General features: G+C 38.4%; 2 protein-coding genes across 2 annotated transcripts in view; both read right to left on the bottom strand.

The window, feature by feature from the left end:
* LOC134744681 (transmembrane emp24 domain-containing protein eca) overlaps window positions 1-23,246 on the bottom strand; it is a 351,400-nt gene that overhangs the window by 100,772 nt on the left and 227,382 nt on the right. The gene's annotated exons all lie outside the window — the stretch shown is intronic.
* Window positions 2,695-23,246, bottom strand: part of LOC134744875 (sine oculis-binding protein homolog) — a 41,188-nt gene continuing 20,636 nt past the window's right edge. Inside the window, exons 2-4 of the mRNA XM_063678815.1 lie at window positions 15,581-15,710; window positions 6,924-7,099; window positions 2,695-6,386 (exon numbers count right to left, since the gene is read on the bottom strand). Of these exons, the coding sequence (XP_063534885.1) occupies window positions 5,163-6,386; window positions 6,924-7,099; window positions 15,581-15,710 (1,530 nt within the window). The 3' untranslated portion in view covers window positions 2,695-5,162. The remainder of the gene's footprint in view (window positions 6,387-6,923; window positions 7,100-15,580; window positions 15,711-23,246) is intronic.

The raw sequence follows: 23,246 nt of genomic DNA, 5'->3' as shown, positions 1-23,246 counted from the left end.
GCACCACAGCTGTTCAACCTTTATATCCACGACCTGCCACAAACCACAGCCAGAAAGTTTATTTATGCGGACGATATTGCCCTGGTAGCCCAGAGCCGTACATTTGGGGAAGGCGAGAGCCAGCTTACTGCGGATTTGGGGACCTTGGAAGCGTATTTTCGAGAGTGGAGACTCATACCGAGCGCCAGGAAAACAGAAGTGTCCTGCTTTCACCTAAGCAACCACCTTGCTAAACACGAGCCAACTGTCACTATGGGTGGCGAAAAGATACCTTACAACCCTTTCCCAACATACCTGGGCATTACTTTAGACAGAACCCTAAGCTACAAAGAACACCTCACCAAGCTCTCGCGCAAAGTATCGACCCGGAACAACATACTGCACAAGTTGTGTGGCACCTCATGGGGGGCATCTGCGGAATGTCTCCGTTCAACGGCTCTGGGACTCGTCTATCCCACTGCAGATTACTGTGCTCCAATTTGGCTACAAAGTGCACACACGCAATTGGTAGACTCGAAGCTCAATGTCACCATGAGATGCATTACTGGGACAGTGAAATCTACACCTTTCCACTGGCTTCCGGCGCTTAGTCGAATCCCGCCTCCACATCTGAGAAGGAAACAGGCGCTGCTAAGAGAAAGTAACAAGATCAGAGCATGCCCTTCTCTCCCAATGCATGAGGAGTTTACCGACCCGCCTATGGCGAGACTAAAGTCCCGTCGCCCGGCATACACAGCCGCTGCAACACTCACACAAAGTTCCTTCGACGTACAGCAGCACTGGAAACAAGAATGGATGAAGCAAGCTGACGGTACCCCGGCCGCGAATATAGATCCGACTATCATGAGCAAGGGGACCGACCTTCCTAGGAAACTATGGTGTCGCTTAAACCGCCTAAGAACCGGGCACGGGCGATGCAACTTCTTCCGGCATAAGTGGGGCTGGAGTGACTCTGCGCTGTGCGATTGCGGCATCGAGGACCAGACCATGGAGCACATCATCCAGCGGTGCCCACTCCGCGCATACTCGGGTGGCCTGGATGACCTATTAGACTTGACGGCCGATGCTGTGCAGTGGTTGCAAAACTTGGATGTTGCCTTATAAAATAATATACTGTACATAATTTTTGCCTATGTGACTATATCGCCATACGATTAAATAAATAAATAACTTAAAATACTTAGATACCTATTGTGAATGACTCATGTCTCGTATTAAAGTCAATATTACTACAGGTGCGTGCCTATTCTAAATTCTTTTATGTAGTATTCAATTTATTGTAGACTAGCGACCCGCCCCGGCTTCGCACGGGTGCAATGCTAATGTATTATACATATAAACCTTCCTCTTGAATCACTCTATCATAGAGCGGTACTGGTCATAGTAAATTTTGTAACCACAGTAAATTCACTGCCATCTATCGACACACTTTAAAACTAAAAATGAAGATTTATAAAAATACGATAAAATGTATTTAAATATGGATAAATTATTTTTTTTAATTTGCATTAATTATTTCTATGATTTTGACCCATGTAGCTCTTTCACTGATATGCGTTAAAATTGTTAAATAACAAACGAAACATCCACGCCCTCTATACGAGAGTTGGCCAAAGGTAGTGGCGCCATTTGATCGAGAATCAAATTTTCGTTATTTTCGAGGCACGTTTTTTCCTTAGACTGTATCCATCTATTACGGAGTTACATCTTTGCTCTATCTATTAAAAAAAACCGTATCAAAATCCGTTGCGTAGTTTTAAAGATCTAAGCATACATAGGGACAGACATATAGCATGAGGCGACTTTGTTTTATACTACGTAGTAATAACAAAATTCTTATTGATACCTAGCAATATTTAAGGATTTATTTAATTGGACATATTGATGACACCTGACGCAAGAAAGTAAATAAAATTATGGAGATAGACTTATACAGAATTGCTAATAAATAAGTACATTCCCGTTGTCAGAGAGGTTTTGAGATTATACTGAGCAACTTTTACTATCGCGCAATCGCGAAAATAAAATTTACGCTCCCATAAAAATGGACCAGCAAAAATGTATGAACAGCCAAATTTTTTTTCGCGATTTCGGGGTTGATCCTAAAAGGTGCTCAGTATAATCCCGAAACCTCCCTGGCAACGGGAATGCACTTATTTTTTAGCCACCGTGTATACATACTTAAATTATAATCGGTCATTAGGTTTTTTTTTTTATCTGAATTTATATTCTCATCCAGTGCTTGTGTGCGCAGATTTTTTAAATGTTGACAACTGATTGTTTTGGGTTAGTTACAAAATTACATACTAGATGGTGCTGTATTTTGTAATAAATTAGGATATGGTCTCCAGATTTTCTCTTTGGGACATCTGCCCCCATGCCTCCCCCTGGCGACGCATTTGCACATATTACATTAACAAATACATATCTTAACAACATAGGTACATTGACAGAATGCTTATAATGCAATGGTGCGTCAAATATTAAGATTCAAATAGTCCTCCTTTTGGCATCAAACATTACCGAGACTTATATTGACCGGGCGATATAGACCGTGATTACCAGCAACGTGATTCGTGAACAAGAAACATCGGGACCTCAAAAACAATACAAAAGGTAATCACGGTCTATATCCCGGTCAATATAAGATTACCGTTGTTTTCCTTTATCGACTTTTTAATTAAAACAAAACAACGTGTCATAATGAGATTTTAATTCCATTTATATATTAGTTAATAAGTTACTAATATCACATTTACAGTGCGTTTATTATTATCTATATAGATCTTAGAGCTACATCACATCTTACAACTAAGACTAGTAATTTAAATTGTTTTTAATAATACATTTCTTTAATAAGGGTGTCCGAGTCACGAAAAGTCAATAGATGGAGCCACCTCTGACTCCTTAAAGAAACTTTATAAAATATTTTATTGCTTTAGCTTTTCTTGGGTAAGAGAAGCTCTCGACAGCAATATAATTATGCGCGTGCAAAAGAGATAGCAAGTAGTTTAAATAGGGCTACGTACACTCTCTCTAATTAAGATGCAACATTTGCGCCTTCAATTTTTAAATTCTTCGTAATCCTTCTATTCCCATAGGTACTTATGTTTTGTCAAAGGACTGTCTCATTTCAAACATAGACGGAGAGAATCATACTATCTTTGTCTTACACTAGTACTAACTAGCACCCAAAAGAACAGGATGAGTATAATTTTTTTTGTTCTTATTTACTGACAATCTGGTTTGACCAACTATAGTAAAAACTTTCAAGCACAACGCCGGCCTAATTTGGTTCAAGTCAGTGAACGGAATTAAAATAGTTCAAGTTTATTTCAGTTTATAGTCAAGTAGACAAGTTAATTAGTTTATAATAAATATATAAAATAGTATTTGTTGTTATAGCGGACACAGAAATACATCATCTGTGAAAATTTCAACTGTCTAGCTATCACGGTTCATGAGATACAGCCTGGTGACAGAAAGACAGACAGTACGGACAGCGGAGTCTTAGTAATAGGGTCCCGTTTTTACCCTTTACATCTCTAATAAATAGTATACGGGGCTCTACAGCGCCATCTAGTTCAGCTGTCAGACCAAGTTCGTGATTCTGTATTGGTCTGATATTGATTAGGAATTCATAATTTTTTTATTGCATGAAAGTGAGTACAAAAGGTGTTGGTATATACAAAAGTCCGTCACAATCTGCCGAGATCCAGCACGCAATATGTCTTAACCTTTTGACCGCCAAAGACGGTAAATCACGTCGTCGACATTTTGTGCCACTCACGCCGCCGACGTCATTTGCCGTCCAAACTTAATTTATCAAAGACTCTTGAATAAATAACTATATTTCTTTGTTTGTATTTGTATTATTTTATTTTGCCCTTCTACTTTATTGTATAACTTTATTACAATTCAACTATGAATAGAAGGTTAAAAAAAACAACATTATGTTATAATACGACTTACCCAGTAAATAGCATAGCTAGCCACGCCAAAAACGGCACTTGACGTCGCCTAGTGATGTGACCGAGTCATGGAGGAATAATATTATTATATGAAAGTAACAATCTCCTAATAGAAATCGTTTCGCGCAGTTCCGACAAACACGCTAGCGCCATCAATAATAGATATGGCTTAATCCCATACATTTTGTAATAGGAGTTGTTTTTGCTAAAATAACTCTGCTATTTGTGCTGTTACGGTACTTGTTTTCGTGCTTAATTTAAACAACTTGGTTTGAAAGACGGTACTGACCTTTTGTGATAATGTAACCCCTTATGCATTTATTTTATTGTAACGATACTGCAGTTTGCTAATTAGTAGGTAATAATAATCGACAACGGGTTTGCACATCTCTGAGTAACGCGCGCTTATCAGTGTTCCGTGCGCCCATGACGGCACTTCACGTCCGATGCCTGACGTCACCACCAAGTAGTGATGTGGCATTATTGAGAGATTTGAGTGGAAGTTACAAGTACATTTTGATATTTAAATACGTTATTTAAAGGTTTTTAGTAGAGCTAAAAGCCAGAATTATCTAATATTATATTGTAAAACACCTGTGTAGTGGTTCTTCTAATCTAAGTATGTCAAAAACGAAATCAGTGAAAATATCGATATCCTGTTTTGTAATCACTATTGTTCTCTAAGGTTTTATTTTGCTTCATTGCGGTGTCACGTCGAGTTACGTCAATGCTTGGCGTTCAAAAGGTTAATTCTAAAACTACAAACTAAATTAATTAATTTATTACTCAATGCATCTTTTTTTAGGTTTCCGTACCCAAACGGTACAAACGAGACCTTATTACTAAGACTCCACTGTCTGTCTGTCACCACTGTCACCAGGCTGTATCTCATCAACCGAGACAGTTGAAATTTTCACAGATGATGTATTTCTGTTGCGTTCTTTCAGACACACGATGTTTAGCACCACGTTGTATCTACGTTTAATTATAACTTTGTCTACTTATCATTTCATTTCAAAGAGATGTTTATGTTGAAATATTTACGCTTAGCGTACGTAAATCTGATTTTTAGGCGCCATCTACTGCCAATCCGTTTTTCAGAAAACCTTATAATTAATGAATTTGTGATATGTATTTAATAAAACGGAATTATATTAATTTGAGATTATGTGTCATCTACTCGTAAGAATTTTAAACTTGCACTATTTTCCTCGTCTTCGGGATTAGAGGGTCGTCTTCAGTGGCAACTTCGACAAGTCTCCGTCTTTTCCTGAGAGGCCTGGGGGCCTCTGAAGGTTCGCGGGCTTTTGTTACTATCTTCGCCATTTTATTTCCTAATCGTGTTATTTTGAATTTAGGCAGAGTCTGCTCTGCGTTACTAGTCTCACTAGATTCCGTTTCTTGTTTTTCCTCACTCCGATCCTCACTATGATTAGAGTTTTTATCTGATTCTGTGTTATCATTTTTATTTTCCTTGGATTCCTCGTCTTTGTTTTTATCGCTGTTCATTGTAAAATCTAACGGGCCTTCGGCATCGTCCATTGATTCAGTTTTCACTTTGCTGGCGCAATGTGCTTGGAGGAAAGATGCGAAAGGTATCGGAATAGGGATAGGTAAGGGTATTGGAAGGATTACAGGGTAGGGAACTAGGACTGTGACTGGAGGTGCTTGGCCTAGTGGTGGGAAGTTTAGAGGAGGCGGAATGCAAGGTCTTTCCTGGTGCATAGGAATACCTGGTCGCGGCAAAAAGCCAAATCGTGGAGGGAACATATTTGGTCTATGCTCATGATTATCCATGAATACTGGAGGAGGCATACTGTACATTGGATTAGGGAAATGAGGAGCAGGTAAAGTATGAGGGTTTATTGGATGCGGCGGTGAGTGTATTGCACTGTTGCCAACTGTAGATGCTGGTGATGACCCATCCATAGATGGACTCCGCATTCTTAGATCCTGGGCTTTGGGAGTTGGTGTGTGTTTCACTGTTTGTGAAGTAACTGTGGCGGAACATTTGGAGGTTCTCCGCTTCCTTAAATTCATCTTTAATCTTGATTCTTTTTTAGTTTCTGGTGACTTTTGCACGCGCTCTTCAGGTGTTTTTGGTTTCATTAGTTTTGCTGAAGGAGCTATCGTTATTAAAGGTAAGGGAGATATTCTTGCAGTTTTGTTCTCTTTTTCTTTTTCTGGTGGCTTGGTGCCTTCGGTGGGAGATCCGGAGCGTTCGGATGCTGGTGAGGCAGATCTGCTTTTGCAGTTTTTGAGCCAGAGTTCAGGAGTTATGAGGTTTGAGGTGGAAGAGGCGTTCACCAGGTGGGGGTTGAGATCGAGATGCGCCTGCGTCTCTCTGCAGAAGATGTGCATTTTGTATTGGTTCAGGCATTTGTCGGAGCAGAACTGCAACTGCGTGGCTCCATCCTGGAATAAGAAAAACACGGAGTTAACTTTATTGCCCAAAACTTTTAAGTATATTATATTAGGATTAATATATTCAGCCACAACTTGACTTAAAAGAGTTTTTGAGTAGAACAAAATTGACCATAGTACATACACATACAGGTATTCACGTGGCCTTAATTTCTAAATGCCTGAGATTTAGATAATAAGGTGTACAAGCCCAACTTTCTATAGCGCTGTCTAAAAAAATAATATTCTACTGGAGTGAAGAGCGCTCATCTAAAAATCTTTTGAAGCCACCGTTTGCCGTACGTATCTTGTTGGAGGACGCTATCTGTAGGTAATAGGTATATACTGAAGAACAAGGAGTGAGAGAGATCCTTATATTCACAAAACAAATGACTATCTTATTGGAGATTTGTACTCCTCTTAAACATAGTTTGAGTGAATGTAGAGATCTTACCTGTCCAGACGGCGTGTCGTTTCAGATTAAACACCAGCTCGTATACTCTGTCTGTTCTGTTCTTGCATATGACTCATGAGTGAAAGAGAACACACCTGGAAGTCCACATAAGCCACAGTATGCCGCACATGTCGGCACCAGTCACAAGTCTTGGCTCGCTTGAAGTTGGCGCGTCGCGATTGGCTGAAGCATAGTTCTGAACAAAACACTGCCCCGGCCTGTTGTAGCGCTCCGCTGTCCGTGATGCTCTTGTTGCACCAGGAACATTCGTCTGGAATATTGAAAAACGGATTTATTTGTCTCTTCAGTGCTAATTAGATAATTATGACGACTCAGACAAGTCCATTATTAAATAAAGTCCATTATTATCAGAATTGTTTATTATTCTATGTCGTGAAATACGTAAGTATACATTTGCTTTAATTCGGAAAATAGCCTAACTTTATATTACCTACCTATAGTGTATTTCTTTACAGGTACATAGTACTATTATACATCCTTTGAGTATATACTCAAAGATTACATCATATTTTTTAGGGTTCCGTACGTATTACTAAGACTCCATTGTCCGTCTGTCCGTCTGTCACCAGGCTGTATCTAATGAACCGTGATAGCTAGACAGTTGAAATTTTCACAGATGATGTATTTCTGTGGCCGCTATAACAGCAAATACTAAAAACAGAATAAAATAAATATTTAAGTAGAGCTCCCATACAACAAACGTGATTTTTTTGCCATTTTTTGCGTAATGGTACGGAACCCTTCGTGCGCGAGTCCGACTCGCACTTGGCCGGTTTTTTTAGATTTTCGGGTAGGTACTTAACACATTTACTAGTTAACCGCTTAAATACAAAACTGCTTGAATCTGTCCCTTATCGTTCTTCTTATTTGATTTGACAAAAAGTCAATTTGATATCTCACTGAATTTAGAACACCATACCATACTTATATACATAAACAATATAATATACATAATGTTCCTTCTATTTTTCACTAATATTTAATAATTAACATTGTCCGATTTTTTTTGTGAGCATCGAGATTTTATTAATACACATCTTTTTATTTAAACCACAATATTCTCAGTTTAGCGCTCATAATACGAAAAGATATTTACTAAAGGAACTGGCAATAATTAAAATGGAAGTATCCGCTAGCTATACGAATATAACAAGTTAGGAAAAACAAAATGTGAGCTCCCATCTCCGATATCTATCTCCAATTAATTTTGTAAGTCTTGCATGCGAACCGGGAAAATATGCTGCGAACTAACGCCTGACCCGTAAAGTTTTTTACATGAACACAAAACTTTCAGATGAGCTTATTTTATCTGTACCGACTGTACCTAACTATATTATTTATATATCCCTTGGCTAGTGATTCATATCAAAATAAACCATTTTAATGCATACATATTACACATACGCACCCTAATGCAAAAACGAAGAAAATGTTTTTTGCGAAACTCGAACGATTTGCCACGAATATTTTGTATTCGCAGGAAAAATAGAATAAACATATCACAAAGTCATAACAAGCTCCAAGGTTCCAAAGAAGAAGGTCAAATCATTACTAAGACCTGAAATTGTCGACAGAATATCATCGAAATATATACCTACATAAAAATAAAAATAAAATGAATGGCATCTGTTTTCATACAAAGACGAAAAAGCATGCCAAACTTTAACACCCCTTGTATTTAGTGACATTCTTGAATTTACAGAACAATTAACTAGTCAAATAAAAATATTGGCGACAGGTGCAAATATATCCGAACATGAGTAGTGCTCGCAAGATATATATGGGACTTGAAGGAAAAATATTGCTCCTGCTCACATTACTTATAATTATCTTATAATTTTATTTAGTATGCCAAATATTTTTTTTTTTCATTTATTTATCAACACAAAGTATATACATTCTAAAAACTATGACAGCGAACAAAGCCCCATAAAGCTTAACTTCCGCTGTTTGAAAATTAATTTTGTTTTAATTTAATAAAATGGCTGAAATGTACTGATGTGGTATATTTTTATAGAATCGCCTCAAAAAGCCCTTTCGTATGATACCACACGCGATAGGTTTTTGAAAAAAAACATTTTCCATATAAAAAAATAATGGTTCTGCACTCCTAAAGAACTCGAATCCACACTAAGGAATATTTTTTTAGGAACTGCGGGTCAAAATTTTTGTTTTGACCTCTAGTATGCGTGTGCCAAACGGTTAACCTGTTCATCGATTTGCGGTTTTTTTTATGCGAACAGCTTACACTTTGCTGTACCACGAGCTTGTCACTGACATGACACTGACATATTCGCTAGCGTGTGCGTATTTAACTTACTTTTTGACTTCCGGTTCGAACGCCATCTTGATAGTAACCTCGTGATTAATTCCTTTATTTTTTGTTCATTAATATTGTTTAAAGAGTAATATCGATAGCTTTATTATACAGTAATCTAATTTGGTAGTGTGCAGTGAATGGAGAATTAATCTCAAAGCGTGTTTAACCACCATTTTGGAGTCAACGGCCGGTAGTCCACGTGCTTCTCGTAAAATCCAGCTATCGGTTTTACGAGACAACGACAACAATAACTACCGAACAACGTCGTGCTCTAAGAGCATTTGGTATTTCTACCTCTAACCGTGTCTGGCTAGAGCCCTAGAGGCCCATAATTTTATTTACCGTACACTGGCTGAAGAAAATCTAGAAATATTAATTCGATCCCACGTGGATCGCACTTTGACGTTGGCGAAATCATCGACAGTACCGATGGAGCCATACTACTTAAAGATTGATTGATTGAACTTACTTTTTATGCATCTCGCTTGTATACGAGTGCTTGGCATATTAGTGCGAGCGAGATGTATAGAAAGTAAGTTACGCAGATGTTAGCCAATATGTCGGCGTCAGATCAGTGACAAGCGTCAGCGTCAGGTCAGTGACAACTGTGACAAGCTCGTGGTAGGCGTACCAGTGTATTTAAGTTTATTATCAGGAAATAAATTTACAGCGTGATTTGATATACAACAAAACGCTGTACGAATCCGACTCAGTGCAACCAATGTGCCAAAGCGTTGACCGCAAACTTACATCAAAAATGGCAGATTTCACAAAAAGCAAGCAACATTTAGTCGGCAACCGAACACCGCTCTCATTACGCCGGCTTGCCTTATTAATTTACGTGGCTCTAACGAATCCTATCCGCCGGGTTATCCGATACATCGCTCGATCATTCACTGCTACTTTTAGAAAAAGTTTACACGAATGTTTTTCAATAGCTAGTGTAATAGAGCTGAGAAAAATCATTGCCCGAGCTGAGTTAGATAACTGCCGAAGGAGGGTAATTAATAATTTAGAGGGTGTGTATGCAGCTATATAGCTAACTGTACAGCTGATGCAGAGATAGTTGACTCCCCTGCAAACAAATTTATATGCAGGGGGATCAGTTATCTCTGTACCTTGAGGGACCTAATCGGGGTTTAATTTAATATCCTTTTCACCACACCAACTGCATGGCAAAGGCCCTCTTGATTGTTTAAGAACGAATCAGAAAGTTGTATTTTATCCACATGTGGGGCAAATTAATTAAATGCATATTTTGAGTTGTTTCCTTATGTTAGCTGGTAGAATTGACTTTTAAATGATGATTTTGAATTATATATTTTTTATTACGTTCATTTAGATTTGATTTGGTTAGATTTTTTTGGTTTTTCATAGTTAGTATTTTCCTTGCGTTGGGGTGGTGAAAAATTTTGTGTTTCACTCGGAGGCAAAGCTTGTTTAACCGGCGTGAAGTTAGCAGCCTAAAGCTGGCAGCCCAAGATAATCCAACCAAATTAGTGTAATCTAGACAGCTTCTCATCGAAATCTTGACAAACTCTGAAATAGTTTTAGGCTGCTGGGTGTTATTCTGGATTTTGAGGTAGCCATACTCTTTCAATGTTCACGAATTATACCTCATTTGAAAGAGTTTTTCATGCCGCTTCTTACGATACTAGACACAAAGTGTAATCTAGACAGCTTCTCATCGAAATCTTGACAAACTCTGAAAAAGTTTTAGGCTGCTGGGTGTTATTCTGGATTTTGAGGTAGCCATACTCTTTCAATGTTCACGAATTATACCTCATTTGAAAGAGTTTTTCATGCCGCTCCTTACGATACTAGACACAAAGTGTAATGTAGACAGCTTCTCATCGAAATCTTGACAAACTCTGAAAAAGTTTTAGGCTGCCTGTTTGTGAAGTTAGCTGCCCTATGTGTTTTGTGAAAAATTTAGCCCTTTTTGGGCTTAACACTTACAGTAGTGATAAAAAAGTGAAATTTCTTTTAAAAACATGTTGTATATGCTCTTGAAAATGCTTAAAATGTGAGTGTACAGGAGGTATATAAAATGACATCTTAATTGGGTTGGATTATCTTGGGCTGCCAGCTTTAGGCTGCTAACTTCACGCCGGTGCTTGTTTAACCCTCGTGCCTTGAAACCCTCGCCATGCTCAAGATTCCACTTCTCGTACCACTACGCGACGCTCGCACGCTACACTCGTGGTTCAATTTTGGAATCTTTCGCTTGCTCGGGTATCAATATTAGCACGATAACTTTGCCCCCTTGTAAAACAAATAACTAGGTATTCGGATATAGATAGCCCTACCCGAGGGCACTCTGTATTCTAGACCAGGCCGGGGCCGGCCGGAGCTTCCGGAGCTTCGTTTTCTATGGAAAGCACCACGTGATCACGCCGTCAAAGAAAAAAACCGGCCAAGTGCGAGTCGGACTCGCCCACCGAGGGTTCCGTACTTTTTAGTATTTGGTGTTATAGCGGCAACAGAAATACATCATCTGTGAAAATTTCAACTGTCTAGCTATCACCGTTCATGAGATACAGCCTGGTGACAGTAAGACGGACAGACGGCCAGACGGACAGCTGAGTCTTAGTAATAGGGTCCAGTTTTTACCCTTTGGGTACGGAACCCTAAAAATTACATGTCAGACGCATCGGCCCGGGCCCGGCCCGGTCTATCGTAAGTCATCCTTTACGTATTGCGGTTTAGGCACTACTTTTATTTCCATAACGTAACTAATACCACAATACCTTCAGGTGTATCAAAAGAACTAACTTTAGAAAGCGACCGCATTTCAAAGTAATACATAATAGTCTGTGTTCATTAGAAATAGTAAGCCCGCGGCGGTATCGTATTCATATTAAAATCCTGAGCCCCGTGTGCCTAAAATCGGTACCTAAATATCACGTTGCAAAGAACTTGAGCTGAATTCTCATTAGTCCTAGCTTGTATCACAATTCACATGGAATATACACAAGAATGTGTAGTGCGACGATTTATGCTCTCAAGTTGCATTGGTACAGGTACAGGGTGGCCAAATAACAGGTATACACTTTAATTTTGTAATTTTATTCTATGAAATATAAGGTGAAATAGGTATATTATAGAAGAATATTAAATAAATTAATTAAAGTGCTACACAGGCTACACAGCGATCATGTCATAAAATAATTGTGGCGCTAGAGAATATGTTCTCATTCTTCTTCGTTTCATAAAGATTAACTGATATGACTATTTATGTATATTATATGATAAGTTTGTATATGTATTTATATTGTTTATTTATGTAGTTTATAAAGGTATTATAGTTATAAATATTACTAGTTTGTATATTGGCGTTAGTATTAGAATTTATATTTAGAAATTTTTTTTTCGCATCGCACTGCACCCACCTTAACAATTTCTGTTTGGCCCAGTGGTTGACTGGTAGAGAATGCCTCAAGGCATTAAGTCCGCCTTTTGTACTTGTTCTTGTGCAATAAAGTTTAAAATAAATAAATAAATAAATGACTAGTTTAGCACTCTGCCCTATAACTACTACGTATAAATTGATTGATAATGTACAACCCCCAGGCCCCAATTCCAAGAATGATCGGTCAATCAAATTAAGTAGCGGGAATCAGATTTTAATCGTTGGCACCCCTGCACGTTTCTTTCCCGCCTTTTTTCCCGTCAACGTCAAAAAACGCGGGGCCGCGTTCAGTTTGTCATGTTCCCAGGAACTACAGACTACAGCTGCGGCAATGGGAGTTTTTCGGAGAAAAGTAATATGGTAAAACATGTTTAAAAGAATCGTTATAATCCATTACATAGTTTTCTAAAATTCGTAATGTTACATTTACCTAGATATTAGACCTTGCCCGAAAACGCGCAAAGAAGGCACCTCTGCGCGTTTTCAGGCAAGGTCCTCCTCCAGAAGTTGCTGCCGAGATGGCCCCCTACTTCACTTGCCACAAATGCGGTCGCAAATGCCTGTCCCGCATTGGCTTTTCAGCATAGACCTAGCATTACATAGACCAGCTATACGCGTGCGCCCGTAAGGGATAGACATAGATGACGTCATAAACGTGGGGATACCATATTGGTAAAAATTACCCCAATATTTGATATCACGTTGGGGCGATTACCCTGGAGGCAAAGTTAGCTTGTTTGACGGTATTAAAAAATTGTTAAATAAAATGTCAATGGGCCGTTCTTTTGAGGCGTATAAACAATGAAATACCTCCTATAATTCGCGCAGGTGGTACAAAACTAAACATCATCATCATCATCATATATTTAAGAGTTATACTCTTGTCGGTGGAGCGATTTCCATAAGTGTCGGTCCTCTGCCTTCTCCTTGACAGCCTGATACGACACGACGTTGAGTTTTTCCTTTACTTGATCTATGTATGTTCTCCTTGGTCTGCCCCTCGCCTCCTTGCCTCAACTCTCCCTTCAATTATGGGTTTTAATTTAAAGAAATCACAAATCGCAATCACACCAATTAATGTACACCACATTTAATCTTCACAACATTTGTTTATTTATTTTTTGGAATTAGAAGTACGAAAAAACTTCGAGGTCAAAATTACCCATAAAATTATGATATTTTCATCTGGTATCCCTAACATGATTGTTATGCAGCTAAATTAAGAAGAAGTTTAAAAATGGCTGACCTCAGACTCCTACCTACCTATGTAATTTGGGCGGATAATTTTACAAATAATGTTTTGTTAATTTGCGTAAATAACTGTGATATTTTTATTGAAATCGTTTGATTCTACATTGCTTTGAGTGTAACGTAATTTTACGATGTTATTCTCACATATTGCGTTAAGAGGAAGGTGTAAAATACCGTACTTACGTGTGAAAGGTTATGATCTCATATTTTTGCTCAGAGCGGCTATTACAGCCGATTACAGAACAATTCACCAGTATTTTATCAAAGTTCAAGCATTCAAAACGCTAACCATCACTATATTTCATAAGAGAAAGCACAATTTCATACAAAACAACGATAATTAAACAAGCAACGGACAAACATGACATGTCACGTACTTATTTGTTTGCCACAACCTCGGTTGTGGCAGCGGTGGAAAAGTGAAACTATGACAAGGACAAACAATAACAGCGCTTTCTCTGCTACTCCTACTGAAAGATACATAAGACTATCCCGTTCGGTCATTTTCCCCCACTCCTCATGACCGATCCAGTTATACTAGATTCATGCTTTTCAGCCACAAGAGACGTTGTCCCTCACGTACGGACGCTGCTTAAATCATCTGTTAAGATGTTAAGGGCCTCATAAATATCATAATCATAATAATTTATTTATAAAACCAATTTACACGTCAATAATAAATAATAAATAATAGTGATTTCCCAATAAAAGTGATCTAGTTATTAGGTACAAACAGTTCTGATCAATAATAATTAACTAAATGTTTTAATAATAATTGTCAATATAATAATGTATACTGCAAATGGTGGAATTAACATATGATAATAGTAAACATTATGCCTTACACGCAATGAATTCGTCATAGCTATAAAACGATTGCTCGATAAGCCACTGCTTTAGGTGGAATTTAAAGCTGCCCAAGCTTGGAGCATTAATTATGTTTTTAGGCAACTTATTGTAGACAGTGGGACCCATGACGTGGGTGAGTTTAGATAACTTGGTCAACGTCCGGCTTATACCCGCAATCTTATCTGCGTTCCGCGTTTCGTACGAGCTTAACATTCTAAATGTTTTAAATGCCGCCAGATGAACTCTTACATATACAGCCACATGCAGAATGACTATTGCTGGCAGTGTTAATATACCTAGCTCAATAAACAGAGGCTTTGCGTGGGTATCGTGGGGTACTCGAGCGATAATTCTGACTGCGCGTTTTTGGAGGCGGAACACCCGCTCCCACTGCACAGCGACCCCAAAGCTCAGCTCCATACTGCAGCAGCGAGTGCACAGTGGCGAAGTAGCACGTGCGCGCCGCCTCTGCGGACTATACTACTATCATGAACCTTTTGCTCTTATGCTCGCTGGCCTGCTCAGGGCTGGCCCCGCGCGCGCGTGACACGGCCCATCTTCGTAACTCGAGCCGCTCGTACCCGTACCAGCCCAGAAATTCATTCATAGCCGTTTCTAACAGCTAGTTACCTTTTGCTCTTATGCTCGCTGGCCTGCTCAGGGCTGGCCCCGCGCGCATGACACGGCTCATCTTCGTAACTCGAGCCGCTCGTACCCGTACCAGCCCAGAAGTTCATTCATAGCCGTTTCTAACAATTAGTTACCTTTGCTCTTATGCTCGCTGGCCTCCTCAGGGCTGGCCCCGCGCGCGCGTGACACGGCCCATCTTCGTAACTCGAGCCGCTCGTACTCGTACCAGCCCAGAAGTTCATTCATAGCCGTTTCTAACAGTTAGTTACCTTTGCTCTTATGCTCGCTGGCCTGCTCAGGGCTGGCCCCGCGCGCGCGTGACGCAGCCCATCGTCGTAACTCGAGCCGCTCGTACCCGTACCATCCCAGAAGTTCATTCATAGCCGTTTCGGCGAACTCCTGGAACAGACAAAATAAGTTTATTAACCTTAATGGCTAACCGCTTTTTCAAGGATTAGAACAGCGCTGGTAACAATCGCTAGTATTAGCTAAAAACCGTCCTGTCTCAGTAAAGCAGGGCGTGTGTGTATCTTTGTAATTAGCTAGCGGGCAGGGTGTTCTAAGGAAAAATGAAGATCATTTTAAACACCTCATCATTTTTGCTACTTGTGTTGCATACTGTATCCCTATACATACAGTCGGGTCTGAATATAACAGATTCATCCGTTTTGGTTCTACGAATTCTCTAGATGAACACTGAAATTTAATATTGAACGTTATTTTCCTATTTCTGACATTTGAAACAAAACTTGAAAGCATTTTACACACGTGAATAAGATCCATAAGGGCTGAGAAAAGGTTTCCGTTTTTATGTTAGTTATTGTCGGACAAGGTCAAAAATAGGTCCTATAGTTACCGTAAACTCAGGTCTATAGTCCTTAAGTACAACTATGGTCCAGTTTTTAACGTTGATTCTTAACGAGCCTTTATCATTTGTACTCGTTATATTTATTTTGGAGCTTAATAGATACACTAATGCTCTTTTTATATTATATACTCAACATAATTTGAAAAATACTTATACATATTTTACTGGAACTCGAATTTGGACCATAGTAAGTTGTGGACTAAAGTTACCTGATTTTACGGTACGCTGAAATCGATGGTCCTTGGCCATTATATTTTTACCTTCCCCTTCACTGTCTACGAGATGTTAACATTTTTTGTGACCAACGGACATTGAACTGTTATATTTAGAAGCTTATTTTAAAATAAAAAAGCTATTTATTTAAATAAATGGCGCCACGATGACCTTCTTACGCTTTATCGCCGCCGATCGCGATAAATTCGTAAGAATACTAAACCGTGATTCAACGCGGTGTGTAACTCAAGAAATATTTGTGCCAGCGAAAAATAAAAATTGTAATGAGAAGCCGATGTCACGTTAGTTACTAATACGTTGACAGCACTTGTTACAATTGTGATACATTAAACTCGAAAAAATTAGTTTCATATAGGTATGTAGAACATAAGATTGTTGATTAAGTACTTATCCGTTGAAAAAACTACAAAATTGTTACATTTGGAAGTCGCTGAACCAAACTGAACTCGGTCTCTTTAAAACAAGAGTGAATAGGCTGTTGTTACTGAACCGGTGAGCTCCATCTTAGGCCCTGTCTTCACTTTCCATCAGGTGTACTAAGGCCAATCGCCGATCAGTTTATAATAATAATAATAATTAGCCCCCAGGGCAGCTTGTGGCGAGCTGAATGGGAAGTGACGTCCCTTGGGTCCCATACCCCCGAGTCGGTCAGGCCCCTCCCTCCGGCTTGCTTTCATTGGCCGGCTGGAGTGAACACTGAGCAGGGGCCGCAGGAGTCTCACCTCTGGCTTGCCTTTACCAGCCGTCCAGAGTGGGGTGTCAGAGCTATATGCTCGCAGGGTGGAAGTGAAATATGCATAAGACGCGAGTTGGCACAGTGGCTGTGAGTGTTTACAGCCACTGGGTAGAAAGCGGTGCACACCTCTCCACACCCTGAGCCACTCACGCGATGTTGTCCCCTTGTGGCTCCGTGCGAGCGGCCGTTTTCGGGGACTCATATTGTGAGTTGGCGAGTCACCACCTGTCCATTTTTTTCGTGTTTTTAAACATAGATTGGGGCAGGTGCCATAGTATTTCCATAGACCCGGTAACCAGTACACTAACATCTCAACACAATAGCCTAGTTTATTTTGTTTCTTATCATTGCAATAGTCCTGCACTAACCGGGGCTTGTCCTTGGGTGCACTACTATAGTGCATACAGGGATAATCGTCGGTTGGTGTCACATCACCTTTTAGAGTAAATTGTCTTTTTACAAGGGGCCTCTGCGTGTTGGCTTCGGCCCCACGCACGCCTTCCAAATGTCCGGGACCCCATGGTCCCGAGATTATGTAAAGGACGAACATAATAATAATTAAAAAAACACCAAAACTACTTTGAACTAGAGAGAATTGAACTAGGGTCGGCAGCGCGCATGTAATGTCTCTGGATTCTCTGGTGTTGCAGGCGTCCATAGGCTACGGTAACTGCTTACCATCAGGCGGGCCGTATGCTTGATTGCCACCGACGTGGTGGTGGTATTAAAAAAAAAGAATTACATAACCTAACGTAGGCCAATGGCTGGCATTGATGTGTAAAAGTCCAAGCTGACTAAAGAGGGGTATTTTTTTAATGAATGATTAAATTGAAAAAAAAAACCGGCCAGGTGCGTGTCGGACTCGCCCACTCAAATTTACAGTTTTCGGATTTTTCCCTGTATTTGTTGTGTAAGACGATATTACTTGCCAAATTTTATAGTTCTAGGTCAACGGGAAGTACCCTATCAATTTTGTTTTACTTGAGAGTGTCGAAATACACGTTTTTTGGGGCATAAACGGCCGTATCTTTTTTTACGTTAACTTAGAAGTTTGATTTTTTCACAGCTTCAAGGGTCAGTAGACCTGAGTATATGGTTTATATTTCAACTCGATACCTACCTCCACGCGTTCCCGAGATAAAGAGTCTTGACAGACAGACGAGACGGAAGGACAGCAAAGTGATCCTATAAGGGTTCCGTTTTTCCTTGTGAGTTACGGAACCTTAAAAAAAACATTAAAGTGTGACACTAGTTATTAATAAAATTTCAAATGTAGGTAATTAATAATTTCAAGTGTAGGTACGTGTACGTGTAGCCTTCGAGAAATCAGTTTTAGTTCGATAAATTTTCTATAAGAGAAAAGCAAAATGAAAGTAATAACGTTTGTAGTTCAACGTCCATTAGATACCTTCTGATACAAGATACGTCATCTCATCTAGAAACAAAGGGAATTTTACATACGTAAACTTTACACGGGTACCGTCCTTAGACACCTTCATTATGGCAGCTAGTAACAGTAGCTTCTTTGTCATACGAGCGCCTAAATAACCTTATTTAATTATGTCGTGTGCAGGCTGTGGACAGACAGGTTATATTTCAGACAAGATGGCCACCGGTCGTCTAATTGGGCTCCAATGTCACAAAGAGTTACACAAAGTATTAATATATTTAGCGTGGGAAAATTAAGGTCCCTCATTAATCTCATTAAGTATCTATTTAGGGATCTTTGTTTAATAGGGCCGTCTGACGAACCAACTTTGAAAATGGTTCCTTTTAAAAAGCTCTTATTCAGTTCAGTATGTCCAGTATTTTCGATTAGATTTACTATCGAGCGATGTATGTCGTGTCAACATTTAATAATATAGCTAGTTAAGAATTCCAGCTACCGGGTAGAATCAAAAGCTATTTTGTTTGATATCTGATAGGTATTTACCGTTAGCCACCACCTGAAACCGTTCAAGTAGATAAGTTCAGTGATGATTAATTCAACTAGCTAAAGGCTTATAAATCGATATAGGTTCGTGGTTTAATTAAAGAACATGAGCGAACGTGCATTACTCGTCCGCACAAACCTGATACGTATTCTAATGGGCAACACGGCTGGACACAGGCCGCTTGCACTCCGGCTGCTCGTTTTAATTCACCACCAGCCAGTGTTGCCAGTGTAGAGTTGCGTAATAATTATCACTGAAAACACGATATCCTGAACGCACCGCAGCGAAGGCGTTGGTCTGACGGGTCTGACGTAAAACTCGTAGCCATTATTCAGCTTTTGCTCGATCAAACTGCAGGCGAAATTCAAAATACATCGGAAGCCAGCGGGCTGATTGAATATACATTCGTAATTAATGGTGCAACACGGTTCAATTGAGAATTTCGAATAACAAATGTGTTATTTAATAATATGAATATTCGGAATTTTGAATATCATTTAGTGAAAATCCTTTTAAGGCCAAAGTAAAAATGTATTTATTACATTATAATAACGTATTCTCCAAACTTTGTTTTGGTAGGTAATTTCAACGGATAGGTAATTTATCTGTTTAATAATATTTAATTAGCCAGAGCATTATACCTACTCGTACATTAGCTTTATTAGTTGATCACGATCTCTACCTATTTATGCTCAACTATTATCTATTATCATAGGCACAAGCACGAGTTCAAAGTAGTGTTATTATAATTTACTGAGAATTCATTTTCAGGCAAAAACAGAACACATCAGTAAATAACAAGTCAAGTTCCATCTAAACACCTTTAATTTCATTGTCGGGTAATGATAATTCTAAATATTCTCAGTCACCTAGACCGGTTTCAAAGAAGCGGTCAAAGCTTGTAACATAAGCTGCAGTCGATAATATTGTGATATCCAATATAACATAAATGCTTTTAATGTCAGCTAGCAAGGTAAATTTAGGAGCGTTCGCAACATGATACTGCGCGGCGCGACCTACGCACGGCTACAGTACAGTGTTGCCAGTGTAAAATAAACGGGCTAGTAGCTTTATAAGGGGCAGTCTGATTGGCAATATTTTTTTGGAAATGTTTCGACGAAACGTTTTATTTGGGTATTGATTTTAATGCAGGTTCGAGTTTTATTGGTAATTTAAGGAGGCAAACGTCGTGTATGCAAAAACGTTTCGTCGTTACCTGCCTTAATTTTATTACGTTTTTATGTATTGAAGTTCGCTTATTTAAACGAGGACATTTAAAAAATACCTACTGGAAATAAACAATAAAAAAATCATTTATGTTTATCACATAATTTCCATTATAAATATTTTGATAGGTATTCAATAGTGATAACGAGATAGAGAAACAATTCCTAACTACCTATTGCTCTTATAGCAGGATTCAAATTGAATTCTTAAAGAGTTGATAGGCTCGTTATATAGGTAGGTACCATTTCTTTAGTTTTGAGACCATTGAGACACAAGAAATCGGCTTTTTTTTATTACTAATAACTAATAAACTATTACATAGAGTCATTATCACAGTGGACTCACAATGGTCTTAAGCGCCATGCTATATACGTACCCTAATGGCGCTAAGTCCTTTGTGCCAATTTCTGCCATTTATATATTTAAAAAAAAGTAAAAAAAAAAATTATATGTAACTATCGATCCTTCACAAAATTTTACAATAATCGGTTGAGAAATGAGACAAGCTTCAAGCAAACGGGCCCAGTTTCTCAAAAGCTCGGAGCTTGTAATACAAGTGGAAGTCCCTTTCTAACAAAAGCTGTCAAAATGTGACATCCGCTTGACCAGCAGCAGGAATTTTCAGGTATGTCAGGAATGCTGCCGGAATACGAAAATGTCAGGAATTTTAATGAATTAACAGACTTTTTGATAATGCACCTAAAAATATACCTAGGTACATTATAATAAAATAACACATTTTATCTAAAACAAATTTAAACAATGTAAAAAAATTACAATGAGGTCAACGTGATCAATAACTTGCTTAATATTAATTAACATATATCTTAACTCAAGCATACATATTAACTATCGCTTACGTCTAGACCCCCCCCCCCCTTCCGTCATCACCTCACCAATATGAGCGTCAGGAAAAATATTCGCAAATCAGGAATTTTGTCAGGAAATTTAAAATTTGTATCTGGTAACCCTAATTACAAGTTACAAGCTTTTGAGAAACGGGCCCCTATAGAGCCGAACATCCGGAAATGAGACCTTCGCTTTCTCTCGGTCAATTACGAGTATAATTAATTATGTAAATTTTTCTTATGTATACTTATGTCACTTTCCGGAAATCATGTCATTACTTATTAATTCCTACATTACTTATTAACTTTATTACCTGTACCTACTCATGGGTCGATTCACGAGAATCGGCGAGGATTTTCTTTTAGATATAATTTACAGTTTCAGTACAAATCTTCCGCCGGCTCTCGTGAGTTTTACCTATACCTACCTTCAAACTATTACTACCTAGTACCTACCTACTTTATGTTTTTGTTGTTTTATAGACTGCAATTTATATACAATAATGAAACTCCAGGTCTTAATTTAAGAAATATTTGTAAACTTGTTTGTAAACGACTGTTTGTTTCTTAAATAAAATAAATAAAAATAAATAAATAAAATAATTCTCATAAGTTTGTCAATAATCATCGCTAAAAATTTGACTATTGTTGCAGTATTGGGCTTCACTTATCCATAGAGAAATAAGTAAGCATAGAGTGCTCACTCCATACATGAGTTTTCTTACTTAATAATATTAAGTTGTATGGGAGGTATGATAAAACGTATTGCTAATTAATAAGTTTAGAACTAGTTTAAAACTTAATACTTATTAAGCTTAAAACTTCTTATAAATAGGTTTTTATCTTGGTATGGAGTGAGCACTCTATTGCTTGCTTATTTCTATCACTTATCTAAGTTTACTGCACGTAGGTATGTAATATTCTCTGCACAATTATACAATATAATTCCAACTGCACCGTTAACCAGTAAAACCAGATTCTGCCATGAGAATCATAACTTTTAATACCCTTTAGACGTGTAACCCGATCGTCGGGTGTTTTGGTCGCTTTTAGCCCCGTGTGCCGTGTCGGGTTACCGCGCTCGGGTTACATCGGCTATTTTTACACCGATCATCATAATGTGGGGTTCGGTTCTTTACTTATGATTGTGACTTTTTTAGAGTTTACTGTTACATTATGGTTAGAGTTAAACCAAGAAAAGTCTGCAACGATGTTGATAGCATAAGTGCAAATGTTATTTTAAACTTCAAACTTCTATGAAATTATGACGTATAAATAACACTAACACTGCGTATGCTATCAAAATCGTTGCACTTTTCTTGGTCTAACTACTTACATTTGTTTGTTCTTAAAATACGCATTTAGGTACCTACTATTCCAACCCAGTTTTTTTTCGATTATAAAGTTAGTGCCCGTTCTTAAAATTGAATAATAGTGGCTTTTACTTATATACTACTAGGGTAAGGTAAAAATCTTATTTTTTAATATCCATTCCAATAATTGTTGTCGTTGCTAGAAATAAAATAGAAGACCGATGACATATGATACCGATATGATATGGTGACCGATGATATATCTTTCTGGTTTAACCCATTGGTTGACTGGTAGAGAATGCCTTAAGGCATTAAGTCCGCCTTTTGTACCTTCATGTATTGTGCAATAAAGCTTAAATAAATAAATAAATAAATAATAATGGATGGAAATTTGAATAAAAGAAGGACTACTCGTACATATAGTGATCCAGAATTAGTTGGAGTACTTACATCAAGCTTCATTACATTGTACTTACTTATTATGTTATTCATGTACGTTAAATTGTTTGTAGAAACGGGTCTACAGATGAACAAGTCGCGGAAAGTCGCACGGAAAATTTCGATTCGCATACAAAAAACCGGCCAAGTTCGAGTCCGTCTCGCGTTTCATGGGTTCCGTACATTACACAATTTAAACAATGTATTTTTTATGTGAAACGTGAGTGAAATGTCTTAAAAAACTCGTAGGGGTCGGATAAAAAACTAAGTAATTCAGTCCGACTCACGCTTGACTGCAAATTTCTAATAGGTTTTCCTGTGATCTATAGGTAAAGAT

The sequence above is a fragment of the Cydia strobilella genome, chromosome 10, assembly GCF_947568885.1.
Source record: "Cydia strobilella chromosome 10, ilCydStro3.1, whole genome shotgun sequence".
Lineage (NCBI taxonomy): Eukaryota > Metazoa > Arthropoda > Insecta > Lepidoptera > Tortricidae > Cydia > Cydia strobilella.
Note: the sequence above shows the minus strand (reverse complement) of the source record. Positions and strands in the feature narration are given on the sequence as shown.